Below are 21013 nucleotides of genomic sequence, written 5' to 3' on the forward strand. Positions count from 1 at the left end.
ACACGGAGCCGGAAGGATTGTGACAACGCAGCACCGCATTTGATGCAGTGAGTATAGCCAGCGAATTTACTGTGGCAATGTTAATCTCATATGGCATACTCCTTTTGTGCTGTTGGTTTGTCTGAAGAGTCCGGGGCAAGAGTGTGCAAGCATTTGAACTCTGTGTTAAGTTTACTTTTTCAACGGACTGCTTAATCCCTTGTCTCTGGGCATATATTGCAATCTTGCAAGTGAGAGTTGAGAATCATTCCCACAATGGGAGCTTTCTAATATAGTGCACTTTACTAACTTTCCTTTACTCATATATATATATATACACAGTCATATGCAAAAGTTTAGGCACCCCTGACAATTTCCATGATTTTCATTTATAAATAATTGCGTGTTTGGATCAGCAATTTCATTTTGATCTATCAAATAACTGAAGGACACAGTAATATTTCAGTAGTGAAATGAGGTTTATTGGATTAACAGAAAATGTGCAATCTGCATCAAAACAAAATTAGCCAGGTGCATAAATGTGGGCACCCTTGTCATTTTGTTGATTTGAATACCTGTAACTACCTAGTGCTGATTAATTGGAATACACAATTGGTTTGGTATTATATACATACATACATATATATATACTCAGTAAACTCTCAGTTAACCAGAACTCAAGAAACCAGAAAATAAAAATTGAAGATACTGTACATTAAAATTAACACTAACTTTTATCTGCAGCTTCCTTTCTCTATAGTGGTTTCTCAAAGATGAAAGCTTGCCCTTTTAATGCCACCAGACCCTACCTAACTGCTCTTGAAAATTGTGAGCACAAGGCAGTCTGAGAATTAGACATCACGCTGCCACTGGGTGCCCGGGACTGAACGGAGGCGGCATTAATATTAATTAACAGTTTGTTTTTATTTACTGTATTTAAATATTAACATCAAGTAAATACAGCGTTTATAGTATAGTATGGGTTATAGAACCTAGTTAGGCCTATTTTTAATAGTAACTCTCAAGCAACCAGAAACTACAGTTATCCGGAATCTACCAATCCCCATGGGTGCCGGTTAGAGAGAGAGAGAGAGAGAGAGAGAGAGAGAGAGAGAGAGAGAGAGAGAGATATGTGTATATATTTGTTAATATGTTTACATATACATACATATAGACACATGTATCACCATGTATACATATATATAATATAATAATTATATATTACATATGAAGAGGAAGAGAGAGAGAGAGAGAGAGAGAGAGAGAGAGGGAGGGAGAGGGAGAGAGGGAGAGAGGGAGAGAGAGAGAGAGAGAGAGAGAGAGAGAGAGAGAGAGAGAGAGAGAGAGAGAGAGAGAGAGAGAGAGAGAGGGAGAGAGGGAGGGAGAGAGAGAGAGAGAGAGAGAGAGAGAGAGAGAGAGAGAGAGAGAGAGAGAGAGAGAGAGAGATGTGTATATATTTGTTAATATGTTTACATATACATACATATAGACACATGTATCACCATGTATACATATATATAATATAATAATTATATATTACATATGAAGAGGAAGAGAGAGAGAGAGAGAGAGAGAGAGAGAGAGAGAGAGAGAGAGAGAGAGAGAGAGAGAGAGAGAGAGAGAGAGAGAGAGAGAGAGAGAGAGAGAGAGAGAGAGAGAGAGAGAGAGAGAGAGGGAGGGAGAGGGAGAGAGGGAGAGAGGGAGAGAGAGAGAGAGAGAGAGAGAGAGAGAGAGAGAGAGAGAGAGAGAGAGAGAGAGAGAGATGTGTATATATTTGTTAATATGTTTACATATACATACATATAGACACATGTATCACCATGTATACATATATATAATATAATAATTATATATTACATATGAAGAGGAAGAGAGAGAGAGAGAGAGAGAGAGAGAGAGAGAGAGAGAGAGAGAGAGAGGGAGGGAGAGGGAGAGAGAGAGAGAGAGAGAGAGAGAGAGAGAGAGAGAGAGATGTGTATATATTTGTTAATATGTTTACATATGCATACATATAGACACATGTATCACCATGTATACATATATATAATATAATAATTATATATTACATATGAAGAGAGAGAGAGAGAGAGAGATATGTGTATATATTTGTTAATATGTTTACATATGCATACATATAGACACATGTATCACCATGTATACATATATATAATATAATAATTATATATTACATATGAAGAGAGAGAGAGAGAGAGAGAGAGAGAGAGAGAGAGAATTATTAACTTGAAGGCACTTTCGATATCTTTAAAAAACAATCTTTTATTCATATTGCATGCATAAGAGAACTAGTAAAAAAAAAAATATACTAATTCACCCATTCATGCTCAAATAGAAGGATACATCCCGGTTGGACAAAGGGAATGGATATTTCACTTCCCAGTAGATAACCTTATCCTCTCCACTTGTGTCTTCCTGTAATGCTGGAAAATGAAATATTTGTTCATTAAAAAATAAATAATAATTAATACTGTATCTACCAGACTAGCAATATATATGCATACAAACAAGAAAATATGGTGACTCTATTAGGGTTTATGACGTGTCTTTTAAAGGGTTGCAACACAAACTGCTTCTGTGTGTTTATGTTAAAATGAAATACAAAAAAAAATACTATTTACACAGATAATTTCTTTTACGTGGTGTAAGCACAAAAACAAAACCTCTAGGTAAAATCATTTGCATTGAGATGTTGTTTATTAATATATTTCAGCTGTTTGATAAAGAAGTAGCGGCATGTATAAAGAAAGCTGTCTTGTACCTGCTCTCACTAAGGCCCTGATATTCAAAACCTCTCTGCTCAGGTGAGATATTCTAAAATGATCCCCAGTACTGGTTAATTGGGTGTGTTGGGGTTACAGGTAATTTAAAGAGACATTAAACACCTATTATCTGTAGTAAAAAAATTGCAATAGACTTTTTATTATTTATTGTGACCTTTTCTTGTAAAAAAAAAAAAAAAAAAACATTGGTTACCTCTGGCCGCTCCCCCAACCCACAGTCTTCTTTCCTTATAAGCATCATCAGGGGGTACAACCAATGAGAAGCTGTACAGCCTGCTCCATAGGAAACATCAACATGAGTTCCTGGTCACCTGCTATGCGTTCTGTCTCCATATTTTGCTATTCAGGCTCCAGCAGAGGACCATGCATTCAGTTTCAGGTTTCAAATGGGTATATGCAAGTTATGTACTGAATATAAGGTCTCACTATACAACTGGAATAACAGGACAGCAAGGAATAGAAGTTCTCAGTAGGGTGTATACTTTATATAATACCTCGGAAGAGGCTGGGTATCTGTGATATTTATGGTATCTGCCTACAACTGTCACATGTGGGGTTCCTTACTCTTTTGAAACTGTTGGAAGTTAAAAGAGTGAAAGACAGTTTAGAGTTGCCCAAATCACAGGAAAGCTGAGAACAGCACAGGCTCCCTGGCAGTTTTATAACAATGATCATAGTTTGCTTTAATATTGCGGTGGAGGCTGCAGAGGAACCTTCAAAACAAGGAAGGACACTGGTAATTTATATCCAGCTAAAATGCAGTGAAGAAATATTTCATGCTGCAGTCTCAACTCTGTCAGCTGATTGTGAGTACAGCATTGTATACAAGGCTGAGGTCATGCACTTGCAAGGAGGTTCAAGAACCAAATCAGGAGACCAAAGGCAAGTCAAAGTAAAAAACAGTAAGGTATGGCAAAGCCAAATCAGGATCCCGAAGAGTAGTCAGGAAAGAGCCAACTTCATTTGGTAACCAAAAACTGACAAACTAGGAGTACGCCCTTGAACAGCAACACTAACATACGGGCAAATGAAAATGACACTCCATCATATTCAATGTTCCAAAAGTGCAAGAAGGATGACCTCCAAATTACAATGCACGTGTAAAAGACAACTGATGTATCACCACAGAAAAACAAAGGTATGTCAGAATGGAAGGCTGATATAGATGCATGGCATTAAATTATTCACTATGTCCTGTTTTGTATATATGTTTTATTTGTGTAATCAGAACTATAAAGCACTTACTATGAAAATGGTGTATTACAAGATTAAGATTATACCATATAGTTATCATAAATCTATACCATAAAGAATGATGCACAGATATGGCTGCATGATATTGTTAATATTTTTACCAGTGGTGACTGCGTTCTGTATAGAAACAAAAAAAGAAGAGGCGCTCTGGTGCAGATGATCCTTGGCTACAAATGATTCTAAACTAACAGTTCAGAGTAATACTCACAAAGATGTTTGCACATGCAGTGCAATAACAGGTGAGCCGAAGCTTCAGAGCCGCTCGGCTGACTCGCTAGAGGGTGAAATCAGCTGTTCACTGGGTAATCACTTCACCAACGATGTGGGGAAAAAAGATACCTATGACATAAAATATAGATACCGCCCTTGGTGCAGATTATCCCAGGCACAGAATACACATACAACAGATGTCGAGAAGTTATACTCACAAACGGAGTTGCACAAGCAGTGCAATATCAGGCGTGCCGAATCTTAAAGAGCCGTTCGGCTGACTCCCTGAGGCCTGTACAGCTGCTCCTGGATCGTTGGAGGAGTGGTGGAAAATAAAGGTGGATATGCCGATAGAGGTTAATCCAAGCAAGGGATCAATAAGGCAAATAGAACAATTCACCAGCAAGGTAGACAAAATAAAGTATTTATTAAAAATATAAAAATTACTTAGCAACGCGTTTCTCGGCTAACATGCCGTTTCATCAGGCTACATAATTCTAAGAGCTACCTTGCTGACTTTTTGAAATAGCATAAATTAGGCGCACCTTATTTCTGGACACACTACTTAGATATAGTAGAGCCCCATTGTTTTTTTTTACCAGTGGGACAAATGTTAATCAAAATTCTTCCACCAGAGGATGCTGCTATGCTGTCTATTTATGAATAGAACTTCTAATTATAAGCAACTTTCTTAAAATCGATATTCTAGTGCATAGTGTTTTCGTCATGAAATTTGAACCTCAATGTATACAAAAAAATAGATTTTCTCAGGACGATTTTTTTCTTTTTAATTAGAACATATTTTTTTCCAGAGTATTTTTTATGACAAAAAAGGAATAGATAAAGATTCTGAATAAATGCACCGTTTCCTTATTTGCGTGTTCACATTCCATGCTCACGCTTCATATTGTCAGTATGATCAGGAGAGAATTTCATCACACTACACATTTAGCGAGGGATGTTCTTTAAATTAATAAAGGTCAGAATAGATTTAAAACAGGAAAATGAAAACTTTCCTGATTCACAAAGAGCATGTTAAGGCACATTGAGGGCCAGATTATGAGTGGAGCGTAAAATTTTGCTTTTGTGAGTGCGCTGTAATTACTAGTTGAGCGCAATGCGAACGCAACCTTGCGATGGGCAGCAAAGTTTAAATATATATGTAATTTTTACATATATATTAATGTTTATATGTGTATATACACATATTAAAGGGACAGTCAAGTCGCAAAAAAATCTTCATGATTCAAATAGGGCATGTCATTTTAAACAATTTACTTTTATCACCAATTTTGCTTTGTTCTCTTGGTATTCTTAGTTGAAAGCTAAACCTATGATGTTCATATGCTAATTTCTTAGACCTTGAAGGCTGCCTCTTAAGTGAATGCATTTTGACAGTTTTTCACCACTAGAGGGCATTAGTTCATGTGTTTCATAAAGATAACATTGAGCTCATGCACATGAATTTATCGATGAGTGAGCACTGATTGGCTAAAATGCAAGTCTGATTTAGATACAAGGTAATCACAGAGGTAAAAAATATATTATTATAACTGTGTTGATTTTGCAAAACTGGGGAATGGGTAATAAAGGGATTATCTATCTTTTAAAACAACAAAAATGCTGGTGTTGACTGTCCCTTTAACACATAAATATATATGTATAATATCATATACAATTACATATATATATATTTATACTAAATATTTTGTTCTGGGGGACAAGTAAATCAGTGAAAAGAAAAAAGAAAATAAGCATAAAAAAACAAAAAAATAAAGTTTCATTATTCATTTCAAAATTCTCAGCTACGAAGGTACATTATCATGCGTTTGATGTCCCTTTAAGGGTTTGCTACACTATAACTGAATAAAGTATGAAAAAAGAACCTTAAACTTAGATTCTAAATAAACTCCTTGGAGGCCAAACACAGCTGCAGCAAAATGATTTCTTATAGAAAAAAAAGAAAAATATTCTAGCCTTGTGCTAAACAACCTCTTTCAGCAGTTGTAAAATGTTACTGCCCATTTCTCAAACACAAACCTTTTACGTACTGGTCCCACTGTTTCCTATAATTTAAATCCATGTAGACATCAGCGCAAAGCTCAGGAGAACAGTCCTCCAAAGCACCATAGATTTTATACTCGTACAGTCCAGATTGCTGAAAAACACAAGAGAAAATATAGCATCAACATATTAACGAGGCGAGTGATTATCACATTAATATCACAACTCGTGTGACTTCACACATCACCACGAAATACTGAAAATGCTCTTTACTTCAACTACTCAAAGGCTGAAAGAAATTTTCAGTATCTTGACAGTTTTCATAAATTCTTTTATCAAATCTGCTTTGTTCTCTCTGTGACATCTGTTGAAGAGCATACCTAGGTAGTTGGGTTTTTTTACACTCCCTTTTATTGGAGACTATTTTTATTGTTTTCTTTCTTGTTTTGTCAATTAAGTGTTAAATTGAGTATGTTCATATGATGTTTATTATCCCATAAAAGGTAAAATTATGCTATTTAAAGAAAGATGTGTTAATCGTTTGTAGGTCTTTGATGAAGGCATGAGCCGAAACGCGTCAGCCCATTTTCACCCTACTTCTTACAAGAGGGATGTTTTATCTGTGTGTTTTATGTGCCCTGAATAAAGAATAAAATCTTCATTTTTCGTGCTCAGCTACAACTTTTTTTCTATCTTGTTATACTCTTGACAGAACAAAGCAAATCTTATAAGAGGTAAATTGAAAATTGTTTAAAATTGTACAATCTATCTAAATCATGAACATTTCATTTTGACTTTACTGACTCTTTAAAAATGTGTTTGTTTTTTTAAGATAGAACCTTTTAGTTATTAATCGCGTGTCAATTATTATCGTGTTAACTAATTTAGAGGAAAAATGTGTGCTAAAATATATTTTAAAAACTCTGTTTTAAAAATGATCAAATTGAATTGAAAGTTACAGAGCTGTAACTATTTGATTTTGACATAAAACCAACTAAATTTCAAACTAATGACAGCACAGTCGCGGTCTCAGTGGAAATAAGCAAGAAGCGATTCCTTAGGGTTAAAAAGTTCCATTTATTGTATATATCTAAAAACATGTGCCTTTTTCGTTTTTAGATATATACAATAAATGGAACTTTTTAACCCTAAGGAATCGCTTCTTGCTTATTTCCACTGAGACCGCGACTGTGCTGTTATTTGTTTCTTTCTACTATCCTGGGGGCGTGGAGGGTCCCGGCGGTCTCATTGGAGGAGCCATTGCTGGTTTGACTTTGCCGGCATCAGAACGAGGCTATGTGCTGCATGTAAGTTTGGCGATACACACCGCATACCAGGAACAAGCAGTCACCATGTATATACGGAGGATTCCATTTGGAAAAGGACTTTGCCTGTCATACTCCAACCGGACTGCAGCTAGTGTGGTAAGCCTCTTATTTCTAACTACTGTATATCTTGGGAGAACTGTTGTGAACATTTCACTAACCCTGTGAAAACCGCATTAGTGGGGCTCTGAGTTGAGTAGTATTCACGGGGAGAGCTGTTTAAAGGCTGTTACACATGCACAGTTTACAATATTGTTGGGCTGTTTAAATTTCAAACTAAACTGAGGTGCAAAGATTCAAGACAGTGGCGGAACAGGTTAAAGGACACTGAGTATTTGCGGTTAAAGGGACAGTCTGCACCAGAAGTTTTATTGTTTTAAAGGATAGATAATCCCTTTATTACCATTCCCCAGTTTTGCACAACCAACACAGTTATATTAAAACACTTTTTACCTCTTTGATTACCTTGTATCTAAGCATCTTCGGACAGTCCCCTGATCACATGACTTTTTAGTTATGATCTATTGATTTGCATTTTAGCCAATTAGTGCAGTGTCTGCCACAAGCCATGGCCGTGATCATAATGTTATCTATATGGCTCACATGAACTAGCAATCCCCTGTTGTGAAAAGCAAATAAAAAGCATGTGATAAGAGGCTGTCTGTAGTGGCTTAGAAACAGGCAGACATTTAGAGGTTTCAATGTTATAAAGTATATTAATCCTTTGAGTGCTAGCGACGGCTCTGAGCCGTTGCAAATTTTTCCAGTCAGGTGCTGACGACGGCTCAGAGCCATCGCTAGCACTCACCCACCTCAAGGGCAATCTGGGGGCTCCCATCGACTCCCACCCCGGTTATCGGGCCTGTATAGTGACAGGCATCGCCGGGGCTTCATGTTTTGCGCAGTGACGTCACGCGCAATGACGTGATGACGTCACCGCGCAACTTTATTGAAATATTACAATGGACAGTATAGGGAAATGAGGACAAGCTGCTAAGAAGCCTGTATCTCAGGCATCTAAGCAACTACGGACCCCCAAGACCCACCGTTGGAAAGGTAATCGCTAAATAAGAAAATTGTTATAGCGGGAGAGGTGAAAAACCCCATGGGGGCTGATCATAGTAAACAGCCATCAGATGCCACTGTTATTTAATGACATGCAATAGTGCACACTCGCTTAATAATAACAATTTGAGTATGATTCACTCACTACTAAAGCTACTAAAAAAAAAAAAGAACAAAATCTAGTGTTGCACGATTCGCATAGGATTTAGGCCTTTAAAAACAAATTCTCTAAACCAGATCATTTCCAAAATAACAGGGATTTATTTATATTAATGGGGTACATTGCCCTAAATAAACCAGTCACGCCTCTAATAAATCAGCTGGGTGACAAACCTAATTGTGTTTATTTTACCCTCTGCTCTGATCGTCTGAAACACCCTCAGTTGGGGGCCGTGAGACTTTAAGGTGACCACAGATCCTGGCTGTAATTCATGAATTTAATAAATCCAACATAGCTCATTATTTTCCACAGATATTTCCAAGTTCATATGTAACAAAGCCAAGAGCTGTCTTTCTGGGCTTAGCATCATGAGTGACAACTATAGGTTTGTAGGGATGTATAAGTCACCAGCATGGTGTACAGTTCCAGCAAACTCTAGTAAGACAGTTTTTTATTACAGGCCAGTTTTTTTATTATAGCTGAACCAGTGCACAGGTAAAAAAAAAAATCAGTTGATGGGTGAGAGTAGGTTAGTTACCATGGTTACTGATCAGCTGAATATTTCACCTGTGCTCCAGTTCAGCTATAACGAAAACCTTTTGGGGGTAGATTTTATGTAGATTTCCAATTTACTTCTATAATCTAATTAGTTTTGTTCTCTTGTCTCTTGTTATCCTTCATTGAAAAGCATATCTAGGTAGGTTCAGGAGCAATAATGCCCTACTGGGAGCTAGCTGCTGATTGGTGGCTGCACATATATGTGTTCAGATAGCTCCCAGTAGTGTATTGCTATTCCTGAGCCTACTATTTTACAAAGATAACCATGAGAAGGAAGCATATTTGATAATAGAAGTTAATTGGAAAGTTGTTTAAAATTGTTTGCGCTATCTGAATCATGAAAGAAGAAAAAATTGAGTTTCGAGTCACTTTAAAGGGACAGTCTACTCCAGAATTGTTATTGTTTAAAAAAAGATAGATAATCCCTTTATTACCCATTCACCAGTTTTGCCAACACGGTTATATTAATATAGTTTTTACCTCTGTGATTACCTTGGGGCATATTTATCAAGGTCTGGCGGACCTGATCTGACACTGCAGATCAGGTCCGCCAGACCTAGCTGAATACGGCGAGCAATATGCTCGCCGTATTCAGCATTGCACCAGCAGCTCACAAGAGCTGCTGGTGCCACGCCCCCCCTGCAGACTCGCGGCCAATGGGCCGCCAGCAGGGAGGTGTCAATCAACCTGATCGTACTCGATCGGGTTGTATTGTGGCGATGTCTGTCCGCCTGCTCAGGCGGACAGGTTATGGAGCAGCGGTCTTTGTGACCGCTGCTTCATAACTGCTGTTTCTGGCAAGTCTGAAGACTCGCCAGAAACAGGGGCCATCAAGCTCCGTACGGAGCTTGTTAAATAGAGCCCCTTGTATCTAAGTCTCTACAGACTGCCCACTTATTTCAGTTCTTTTGACAGACTTGTATTTTAGCCAATCAATGCGGGAGAGAGCACAATGTTATTTATATGACACACATGAACTAGTGCTGTCCATCTGTGAAAAAAACTGTCAAAATGCACTGAGATAAGAGGCGGTTCAACCACTAGCATATGAGACTACCTAGGTTTAGCTTTAACAAAGAATACCATGATTACAAAGTAAATTGGAAAGTTGTTTAAAATCCCATGTTCTATCTAAATCTTAATAATGAAAAAAATTGGGGTTTCATGTCCCTTTAAAGGGTCATGAAACCCAAAAATTTTATTTTGTGATTCAGACAGAGTAAACAATTTTATCAAAGTTTCCAATTTATTTCTATAATCAAATTTGTTTTCCCCATCATATTCCTTGTTTAAGATGTACCGGTTTATCTGTGTGGAGCACAAAATGGCATGAAATAGTGCTGTAATGTAGTGCTCTTGTAAACAAATCAATAACATTATTGTAAAACTGCTAGCAAATAGTGCTCCCGACACATCCTCGCTTCTGACCTTACATACCTGTCTTTGTATATATTTTAAATATTGTAGCAAACAAAGGTTTAAATGGTGTGGGAAAAGTTCATTCTTCCAATTTCCTTTACTTCATATCAAAATGGGTTTCCTTTTAATTACGGTAATTTATCTACTAAATTTGATTCTAATCCATTGTGTGCAGTTTTGCAATCAGTATTCATATTTTCCCCATTTTCCTTCCCCAAGAAGGAAAAATAAAACATAATTTCCTTTGTGTTCACTAATAGGACTAATTCCTTTTTAATAAGAATAAAAAAATCAAAATAATTAAAATTCTGGCTATGCGTCATTATTTTCATTAATGGTATAGTTTGAGAATAAGTTTCTACATTTATAGTAGTGCAAAAATGACATGGTCTAATTTGCTAGCAATATTGACCCTGCAAGTCTATGATCCCATTTAATATTTGACGGGGTCAACATTATTCCCAGCTAGGGAACCTGTACACCTGTGTTCCCAGCAATTGGGCAGCGGGTGCTATTTGTCTGGTGCCCACAGTTTTCATTGCACAAGAAAATTCACATGGGTATTAAACACATAGATAAAAGCCGCACTCAGGAGCCCCAAGTACTGTAGTTCCCAAGCAGAACATAGCTGGTGATTGACAAACTTGTGCCACTGTAGCTGCCAATTGACCAGCATTTCTCTGAGAAAATACTTCATCTATATGATTAACCTCTTTGTGGGGGGTTCCACCGTTCTAGATTGAGTGGTGAACAAATAACAGCATAACATTTTTCCACCACTATGTCCCTTTAAGATAGAAAAAAGTGCATGCTAGATTGGCGTGCCGCATTCCAGCTTCCTAAGCAAAGTGTTAATAGTTACCATCATGTCAAACAGACTAAGGGCTTATTTCCATTGAGCCGTAATTAGGTTTCCGCGAGGTCGCAAACCAATAAATATACGGTCGGAAGCAATTTCGTGTATCAACTGCTCCCGTTGGCACATTATACTACAATATCGGCTGCCGGAAATATTTTTGCGTCCCATAGAAAGTATGAGAAGCTGTAAAGCGCAAACTTACACCAGGTTTCCAATGAATACACTGCCAGAGACTGTCGATACACGGAAAAAAATTACACCCAGCTCAACTAGGTGTAAAAGAGGAAACATAGGCCTAGATTTGGAGTTCGGCGGTAAAAGGGCTGTTAACGCTCCGCAGGTTTTTTTCTGGCCGCACCATAAATTTAACTCTGGTATCGAGAGTTCAAACAAATGCTGCGTTAGGCTCCAAAAAAGGAGCGTAGAGCATTTTTACCGCAAATGCAACTCTCGATACCAGAGCTGCTTACGGACGCGGCCGGCATCAAAAACGTGCTCGTGCACGATTCTCCCATAGGAAACAATGGGGCTGTTTGAGCTGAAAAAAAACCTAACACCTGCAAAAAAGCAGCGTTCAGCTCCTAACGCAGCCCCATTGTTTCCTATGGGGAAACACTTCCTACGTCTGCACCTAACACTCTAACATGTACCCTGAGTCTAAACACCCCTAACCTTACACTTATTAACCCCTATTCTGTCGCCTCCGCTATCGCTGACACCTGCATATTATTATTAACCCCTAATCTGCCGCTCCGTAAACCGCCGCTACTTACATTATCCCTATGTACCCCTAATCTGCTGCCCTAACATCGCCGACCCCTATGTTATATTTATTAACCCCTAATCTGCCCCCACAACGTCGCCGACACCTACCTACACTTATTAACCCCTAATCTGCCGAGCGGACCTGAGCGCTACTATAATAAAGTTATTAACCCCTAATCCGCCTCACTAACCCTATCATAAATAGTATTAACCCCTAATCTGCCCTCCCTAACATCGCCGACACCTACCTTCAATTATTAACCCCTAAACTTCCGATCGGAGCTCACCGCTATTCTAATAAATGGATTAACCCCTAAAGCTAAGTCTAACCCTAACACTAACACCCCCCTAACTTAAATATAATTTTTATCTAACGAAATAAATTAACTCTTATTAAATAACTTATTCCTATTTAAAGCTAAATACTTACCTGTAAAATAAATCCTAATATAGCTACAATATAAATTATAATTATATTATAGCTATTTTAGGATTAATATTTATTTTACAGGTAACTTTGTAATTATTTTAACCAGGTACAATAGCTATTAAATAGTTAAGAACTATTTAATAGTTACCTAGTTAAAATAATAACAAATTTACCTGTAAAATAAATCCTAACCTAAGATATAATTAAACCTAACACTAGACTATCAATAAAATAATTAAATAAACTACCTACAATTACCTACAATTAACCTAACACTACACTATCAATAAATTAATTAAACACAATTCCTACAAATAACTACAATTAAATAAACTAGCTAAAGTACAAAAAATAAAAAAGAACTAAGTTACAGAAAATAAAAAAATATTTACAAACATAATAAAAATATTACAACAATTTTAAACTAATTACACCTACTCTAAGCCCCCTAATAAAATAACAAAGCCCCCCAAAATAAAAAATTCCCTACCCTATTCTAAATTAAAAAAGTTACAAGCTCTTTTACCTTACCAGCCCTGAACAGGGCCCTTTGCGGGGCATGCCCCAAGAATTTCAGCTCTTTTGCCTGTAAAAAAAAACATACAATACCCCCCCCCAACATTACAACCCACCACCCACATACCCCTAATCTAACCCAAACCCCCCTTAAATAAACCTAACACTAATCCCCTGAAGATCTTCCTACCTTGTCTTCACCTCACCAGGTATCACCGATCCGTCCTGGCTCCAAGATCTTCATCCAACCCAAGCGGGGGTTGGCGATCCATAATCCGGTGCTCCAAAGTCTTCCTCCTATCCGGCAAGAAGAGGACATCCGGACCGGCAAACATCTTCTCCAAGCGGCATCTTCGATCTTCTTCCATCCGGTGCGGAGCGGGTCCATCTTGAAGCAGGCGACGCGGATCCATCCTCTTCTTCCGATGTCTCCCGACTAATGACTGTTCCTTTAAGGGACGTCATCCAAGATGGCGTCCCTCGAATTCCGATTGGCTGATAGGATTCTATCAGCCAATCGGAATTAAGGTAGGAATTTTCTGATTGGCTGATGGAATCAGCCAATCAGAATCTAGTTCAATCCGATTGGCCGATCCAATCAGCCAATCAGATTGAGCTCGCATTCTATTGGCTGATCGGAACAGCCAATAGAATGCAAGCTCAATCTGATTGGCTGATTGGATCAGCCAATCGGATTGAACTTGATTCTGATTGGCTGATTCCATCAGCCAATCAGAAAATTCCTACCTTAATTCCGATTGGCTGATAGAATCCTATCAGCCAATCGGAATTCGAGGGACGCCATCTTGGATGACGTCCCTTAAAGGAACAGTCATTAGTCGGGAGACATCGGAAGAAGAGGATGGATCCGCGTCGCCTGCTTCAAGATGGACCCGCTCCGCACCGGATGGAAGAAGATCGAAGATGCCGCTTGGAGAAGATGTTTGCCGGTCCGGATGTCCTCTTCTTGCCGGATAGGAGGAAGACTTTGGAGCACCGGATTATGGATCGCCAACCCCCGCTTGGGTTGGATGAAGATCTTGGAGCCAGGACGGATCGGTGATACCTGGATGGTGAAGACAAGGTAGGAAGATCTTCAGGGGATTAGTGTTAGGTTTATTTAAGGGGGGTTTGGGTTAGATTAGGGGTATGTGGGTGGTGGGTTGTAATGTTGGGGGGGGTATTGTATGTTTTTTTTTACAGGCAAAAGAGCTGAAATTCTTGGGGCATGCCCCGCAAAGGGCCCTGTTCAGGGCTGGTAAGGTAAAAGAGCTTGTAACTTTTTTAATTTAGAATAGGGTAGGGAATTTTTTATTTTGGGGGGCTGTGTTATTTTATTAGGGGGCTTAGAGTAGGTGTAATTAGTTTAAAATTGTTGTAATATTTTTATTATGTTTGTAAATATTTTTTTATTTTCTGTAACTTAGTTCTTTTTTATTTTTTGTACTTTAGCTAGTTTATTTAATTGTAGTTATTTGTAGGAATTGTGTTTAATTAATTTATTGATAGTGTAGTGTTAGGTTAATTGTAGGTAATTGTAGGTAGTTTATTTAATTATTTTATTGATAGTGTAGTGTTAGGTTTAATTATATCTTAGGGTAGGATTTATTTTACAGGTAAATTTGTTATTATTTTAACTATTTTAGCTATTAAATAGTTCTTAACTATTTAATAGCTATTGTACCTGGTTAAAATAATTACAAAGTTACCTGTAAAATAAATATTAATCCTAAAATAGCTATAATATAATTATAATTTATATTGTAGCTATATTAGGATTTATTTTACAGGTAAGTATTTAGCTTTAAATAGGAATAAGTTATTTAATAAGAGTTAATTTATTTCGTTAGATAAAAATTATATTTAACTTAGGGGGGTGTTAGTGTTAGGGTTAGACTTAGCTTTAGGGGTTAATACATTTATTAGAATAGCGGTGAGCTCCGGTCGTCAGATTAGGGGTTAATAATTGAAGTTAGGTGTCGGCGATGTTAGGGAGGGCAGATTAGGGGGTTAATACTATTTATGATAGGGTTAGTGAGGCGGGTTAGGGGTTAATAACTTTATTATAGTAGCGCTCAGGTCCGCTCGGCAGATTAGGGGTTAATAAGTGTAGGCAGGTGTCGGCGACGTTGAGGGGGGCAGATTAGGGGTTAATAAATATAATATAGGGGTCGGCAATGTTAGGGGTAGCAGATTAGGGGTACATAGGGATAACGTAGGTGGCGGCGATTTGCGGTCGGTGGATTAGGGGTTAATTATTTTAAGTAGCTTGCGGCGACGTTGTGGGGGGCAGGTTAGGGGTTAATAAATATAATACAGGGGTCGGCGGGGTTAGGGGCAGCAGATTAGGGGTACATAAGTATAACGTAGGTGGCGGTCGGCAGATTAGGGGTTAAAAATTTTAATCGAGTGGCGGCGATGTGGGGGGAGCTCGGTTTAGGGGTACATAGGTAGTTTATGGGTGTTAGTGTACTTTAGGGTACAGTAGTTAAGAGCTTTATGAACCGGCGTTAGCCAGAAAGCTCTTAACTCCTGCTATTTTCAGGCGGCTGGAATCTTGTCGTTAGAGCTCTAACGCTCACTGCAGAAACGACTCTAAATACCAGCGTTAGAAAGATCCCATTGAAAAGATAGGCTACGCAAATGGCGTAGGGGGATCTGCGGTATGGAAAAGTCGCGGCTGAAAAGTGAGCGTTAGACCCTTTAATCACTGACTCCAAATACCAGCGGGCGCCCAAAACCAGCGTTAGGAGCCTCTAACGCTGGTTTTGACGGCTACCGCCGAACTCTAAATCTAGGCCATAAGCTTTTTGAGGCCTAGTTCCCATTACAATTTTAAAACTTGTAATATGTAATATTTATTGTTTTTAATGTTAAGGAATAGTTGCACTTATATTATGGAAATATCAGAATGTATTTAAATATAAAAATACTAGTCCTAAAGCCCTGTACACGGGCTATTTTTTGCAGTACAGTGGTCCCACCCTTGCTCTCTCTCTCCCACCTCTCTTTTGCTCTCTCTCTAACCCCCTCTATTTTGCTCTCTCTCTCCACACTCTCTTTTGCTCTCTCTCTCCCCTTCTTTTGCTCTCTCTCCTCTCCCCCTCTTTTTCTTTCTCTTCACCTCTTTTGCTCTCTCTCCCCCCTCTCTTTTGCTCTCTCTCCCCTCTCTTTTGCTCTCTCTCCCCCTCTCTTTTGCTCTCTCTCCCCCTCTCTTTTGCTCTCTCTCTCCCCCTCTCTTTTGCTCTCTCTCCCCCTCTCTTTTGCTCTCTCTCCCCCTCTCTTTTGCTCTCTCTCCCCCTCTCTTTTGCTCTCTCTCCCCCTCTCTTTTGCTCTCTCTCCCCCTCTCTTTTGCTCTCTCTCCCCCTCTCTTTTGCTCTCTCTCCCCTCTCTTTTGCTCTCTCTCCCCTCTCTTTTGCTCTCTCTCTCTCTCCCCCCTCTCTTTTGCTCTCTCTCCCCCCTCTCTTTTGCTCTCTCTCCCCCCTCTCTTTTGCTCTCTCTCTCCCCTCTCTTTTGCTCTCTCTCTCCCCCCTCTCTTTTGCTCTCTCTCTCCCCTCTCTTTTGCTCTCTCTCTCCCCTCTCTTTTGCTCTCTCTCTCCCCTCTCTTTTGCTCTCTCTCTCCCCTCTCTTTTGCTCTCTCTCTCCGCCTCTCTTTTGCTCTCTCTCCCCCCTCTTTTGCTCTCTCTCCCCCCTCTTTTGCTCTCTCTCCCCCTCGTTTGCTCTCTCCTCTCTTTTCCTCTCTCTCTCGTCCCTCTTTTGCTCTCTTGACCACGCCCACTCCAGCCCAGCCACGCCCCCACCACGATTGCTCCTGTCGGACACGCCCCATCACACACATGCCTGGTCACGCCCCTCATCACGCCCACATCACTGCGCTCCCGTCTGTCCACGCTCCCCACCACGGCCACCACTCTCTGCTGCTCAAGGCCAGGTATGTTTGTCCTTGTGCAGTCTTTACTGCGTATGACTGCATCTGACAAACATACCTGGCCTTTTATTATATAGGATATGCAAGCACATATCTACAGAATGCAAACTATACCTTTAGCTAGGGCAGCAGTAAATAATACTGCACTATATGACAGGAAATAGTGCTACCATCTACTCCATTTGCTAATCTATAACATTGTTGCAAAACTGCTGCCATATAGTGCTGCAGACACGTGCACACTCCTGAGTTTATGTCACTGCTTTTCAACAAAGGATTAAAAAAAATACAAAGAAAATGTAATAATAGAAATAAATTGGAAAGTTGTTTAAAATGATATGCTCATATGCATCATAAATCATGAAATACATTTTTGGATTTTATGTCCTTTTAACCCCTTGGCTGCAGAAGGGGCTGCAACTCCTAACCCCATCCTTACCCTGTGATCATTTGATTGGTAAAATTTGAAGCACTGCACCATTATCACTGCAACATTATGAATTACTTAAAAAAATGTTACTGCTTAAAGGGATAGTAAACATTAAAATGTTATTGTTTAAAAAGCTAGATAATCCCTTTATTTACCATTCCCCAGTTTTGCATAACCAACATAGAATTATACTTTTTTCCCCTGTAATTACCTTGTATCTAAGCTTTTGCAGACTGCCTCTTTATCTCAGATCTTTTGACAGAATTGCATTTCAGGCAATTAGTGCTAACTCTTAAATAACTTCACGTGCGTGAGCGCAATGTTATTTATATGAAACACATGAGCTAACACCCTCTAGCTGTGAAAAACTGTCAAATGCATTCAGATGAGAGGCGGCTTAGAAATTAGCATATGAGCCTACCTAGGTTTAGCTTTCAACTAAGAATAACAAAAGAACAAAGCAAATTTGATTATAAAAGTACATTAGAAAGTTGTGTAAAATGGCATGCCCTATCTGAATCATGAAAGTTTAATTTGGGCTTTACTATCCCTTTAAACACTATTTCAAGTTATATTTCATTGAGTGACCCACACAAATGCATTTATTGTTGACATCATCAGGTCCAGCAGATTTAAAATATATTATTATATATTGTTATATTTATATTTCATAACGTCAATTGATTACTGTCACCACAGGCAAAATAGAATTTTTTTAAAGGAATTTGTCCACTGTAAAATAAACTTTATTGGGGGTCTATAAAAAATTCAATTTTTTTAATATGTGTCCCCAGTAAAACCTCATGTAGCGAGTTTAAAACCATTGCTAAGGGAGCTATGATCAGGGGTGGCTAAATGTAGACGCCAATCAGCAAGCGCTACCCAGATGCTGAACCAAAAATGGGCCTGCTCCTATGCTTACATTCCTGCTTTTTCAAATAAAGATAGCAAGAGAATGAAAAAACTATAAAAGGACTAAATTAGTAAATTGCTTAAAATTGCATGCTGTATCTGAATAATGAAAGAAAAAAAAAATAGTTTTGTGTCCCTTTATTTTACCAGATATATTAATGTATTAATGAACTGACACGGCAATGGTTTTTATTTTGTAGTGATAAAAATGCACAGCAGTACTACACTATACAGTGGTCGTACCAGTGCCCCGTACAGTTTAAGCATTTTGCTTTAAACACTATAATAAATCACCTATTTCCCTCCAATTTCCTTTTCACACGAACTAGGATGACCTATAATGTTTGCCTTCTTTATATTTGTTTCTCTAAGGAAAGAACAACACACGTGATATGGCACTGAGACACTGGAAGTCAAGAGGTTTTGCTTCCTTAACCTAAATCTATCCTTTGATATTGCTCTTAGCCCTAGTATAGTTAAAGGACATGAAACCAAAAAAATATTTTCACGATTCAGCTAGATCATACAATTTAAAAAAAAAAACTTTCCAATGTACTTCTACAATCTAATTTGCTTCATTCTCTTGATATCCTTTGTTGAAAGAGCAGTAATGCACTACTAGAAGTTAGCTGAAAGCCAATAACAATAGACATATATGTGCAGCCACCAATCAGCAACTTCTGAGCCTACCTAGGTATATTTTTCAACAAAGGATACAGAACACATTAGATAATAAAAATAATTTGCAGTTATATAATATTGCATGCTCTATAGGAATCGTTAAAGAAAAATGTGGGTTTCATGCCCCTTTAAGGTGAAAAAAGGCTTCTATGGTAGAATTTTGCAGATTTTGAAGCATTTGAAAATAATTTAGACCAGAATCCAGAAAGAAAATTGCATTGTATAAAAGTCTGTTGTACAAATGTAACTGCAGCATAAGTCGTATGCAGTGTTAGCCCCTCCCTTCAATTCACCTATCAAGTCTTGATACACGATACTGCTGTACAGCTGCTGATAGGATGGTCAAATTATAATCAGTTTGTAAAATTAACATGGAGCTGTTATAATTTGCCTGTGGTGCAAAAGAATATTTAAATACAGATCAAAATCTGCTCTTTTAAATATCCCTCTCGGAAAGAAGCTCTTGGTATTCTTTGTTGAAAAGCATATCCAAGTAGGTTCAGCCGCAGCAATGCACTACTGGGAACTAGCTAGTCATTGGTTGCTACACACATATGCCTCCTGTCTTTGGATCACCAGATGTGTTTATCTAGCTCCCCAGCAGTGCATTGCTGACCTTAACTATGTCTTTAACCCCTTTGCAGAAGTTTAACCCCTTTGCAGAAGTTTGATAAAACCCACATTTTTTCATTTCATAGAGATAGATCATGCAATTTTAAGTAACTTTCTAATTTACTCCTATTATCAATTTTTCTTCTTTCTCTTGGTATTTGTATTTGAAAAGCAGGAATGTAAGCTTAGGAGCCAGCCTATTTTTGGTTCAGCACCTGGGTAGTGCTTCCTGATTGGTGGCTGAATCATGAAAGAAAAAATGTGGGTTTTATATCCCTTTAAACAAATAGTTACTGTATTTGCGAGTAACAGTGCGATAATAAAAATGTTCTGACATATTTGAGCCTTTTCTTTTGCTACATGCACCCTTTAATGCTGCAGTGATGTATAAGAACTGTGCCAGCCAGGCCACATGATTTGAGGAGCTACAATGGCATCATATTTAATCATTTTATATGATTCATTCCCGCCAAAATGTGAGGTAAACTAAATTAAAACAGCTGTATCACTGAGTGCTTACTGGCAGACAAACAATTCTTATTGGCTGCTAGGTATATAAAGCCCTTGAACCAATTAGCCAATGAACACAGCAACTGATGATGTTGCATTAGTTACAGTTTACATTTAAACACATTTGACTTCTATGGAGCGCTGCCGGGGTCACTGCTAACAATACAAGTAGAAACTTTCCTTTCGCTGTGTATAATATTGATCAAAAGGTTTAACTATTTCATGCGCACGGAACAATCATTAAGGCGAACAAAATAATTGGTCCCAATGAAGCAGTTACATCAGACTCATGAAATAGTTAATTCATGCGCACAATGTAACTGTTTAACTATAGCCAAAGCTTCCTCTTCATCCGAGTCGGGTGATGTCACTAGTAGGCGGAAGTGTATCATGTGACACAAGGTTTTGCTTCAAGCGTGTGTGTGAACTTTGGGGAAGTCACTAGCACACTATACTCTTCAGCAAGTCATTGTAATCTCTAATACTGCACCCCTCATTTATCATAAAACTGCCCAATATCTCATACTGAAATTTCTGACCCAGCTGGCAGCTCCCTTGCAACCATGGTACTCAGTAGAGCCCACTTACTATAAAGTCC

The 21013-nt window shown here is 38.4% G+C and overlaps 1 protein-coding gene across 3 annotated transcripts in view; it reads right to left on the reverse strand.

Annotated features, from left to right (window-relative positions):
* The window catches only part of PCTP (phosphatidylcholine transfer protein), a 100133-nt gene that overhangs the window by 64323 nt on the left and 14797 nt on the right, over positions 1 to 21013 (reverse strand). For all 3 annotated transcript variants that reach the window (XM_053708200.1, XM_053708208.1, XM_053708191.1), the window contains exons 2-3: positions 6282 to 6399; positions 2338 to 2417 (exon numbers count right to left, since the gene is read on the reverse strand). In XM_053708200.1, coding sequence (XP_053564175.1) covers positions 2338 to 2417; positions 6282 to 6399 — 198 coding nt within the window. The remainder of the gene's footprint in view (positions 1 to 2337; positions 2418 to 6281; positions 6400 to 21013) is intronic.

The sequence above is a fragment of the Bombina bombina genome, chromosome 1 (genome assembly GCF_027579735.1).
Source record: "Bombina bombina isolate aBomBom1 chromosome 1, aBomBom1.pri, whole genome shotgun sequence".
Taxonomy (NCBI): domain Eukaryota; kingdom Metazoa; phylum Chordata; class Amphibia; order Anura; family Bombinatoridae; genus Bombina; species Bombina bombina.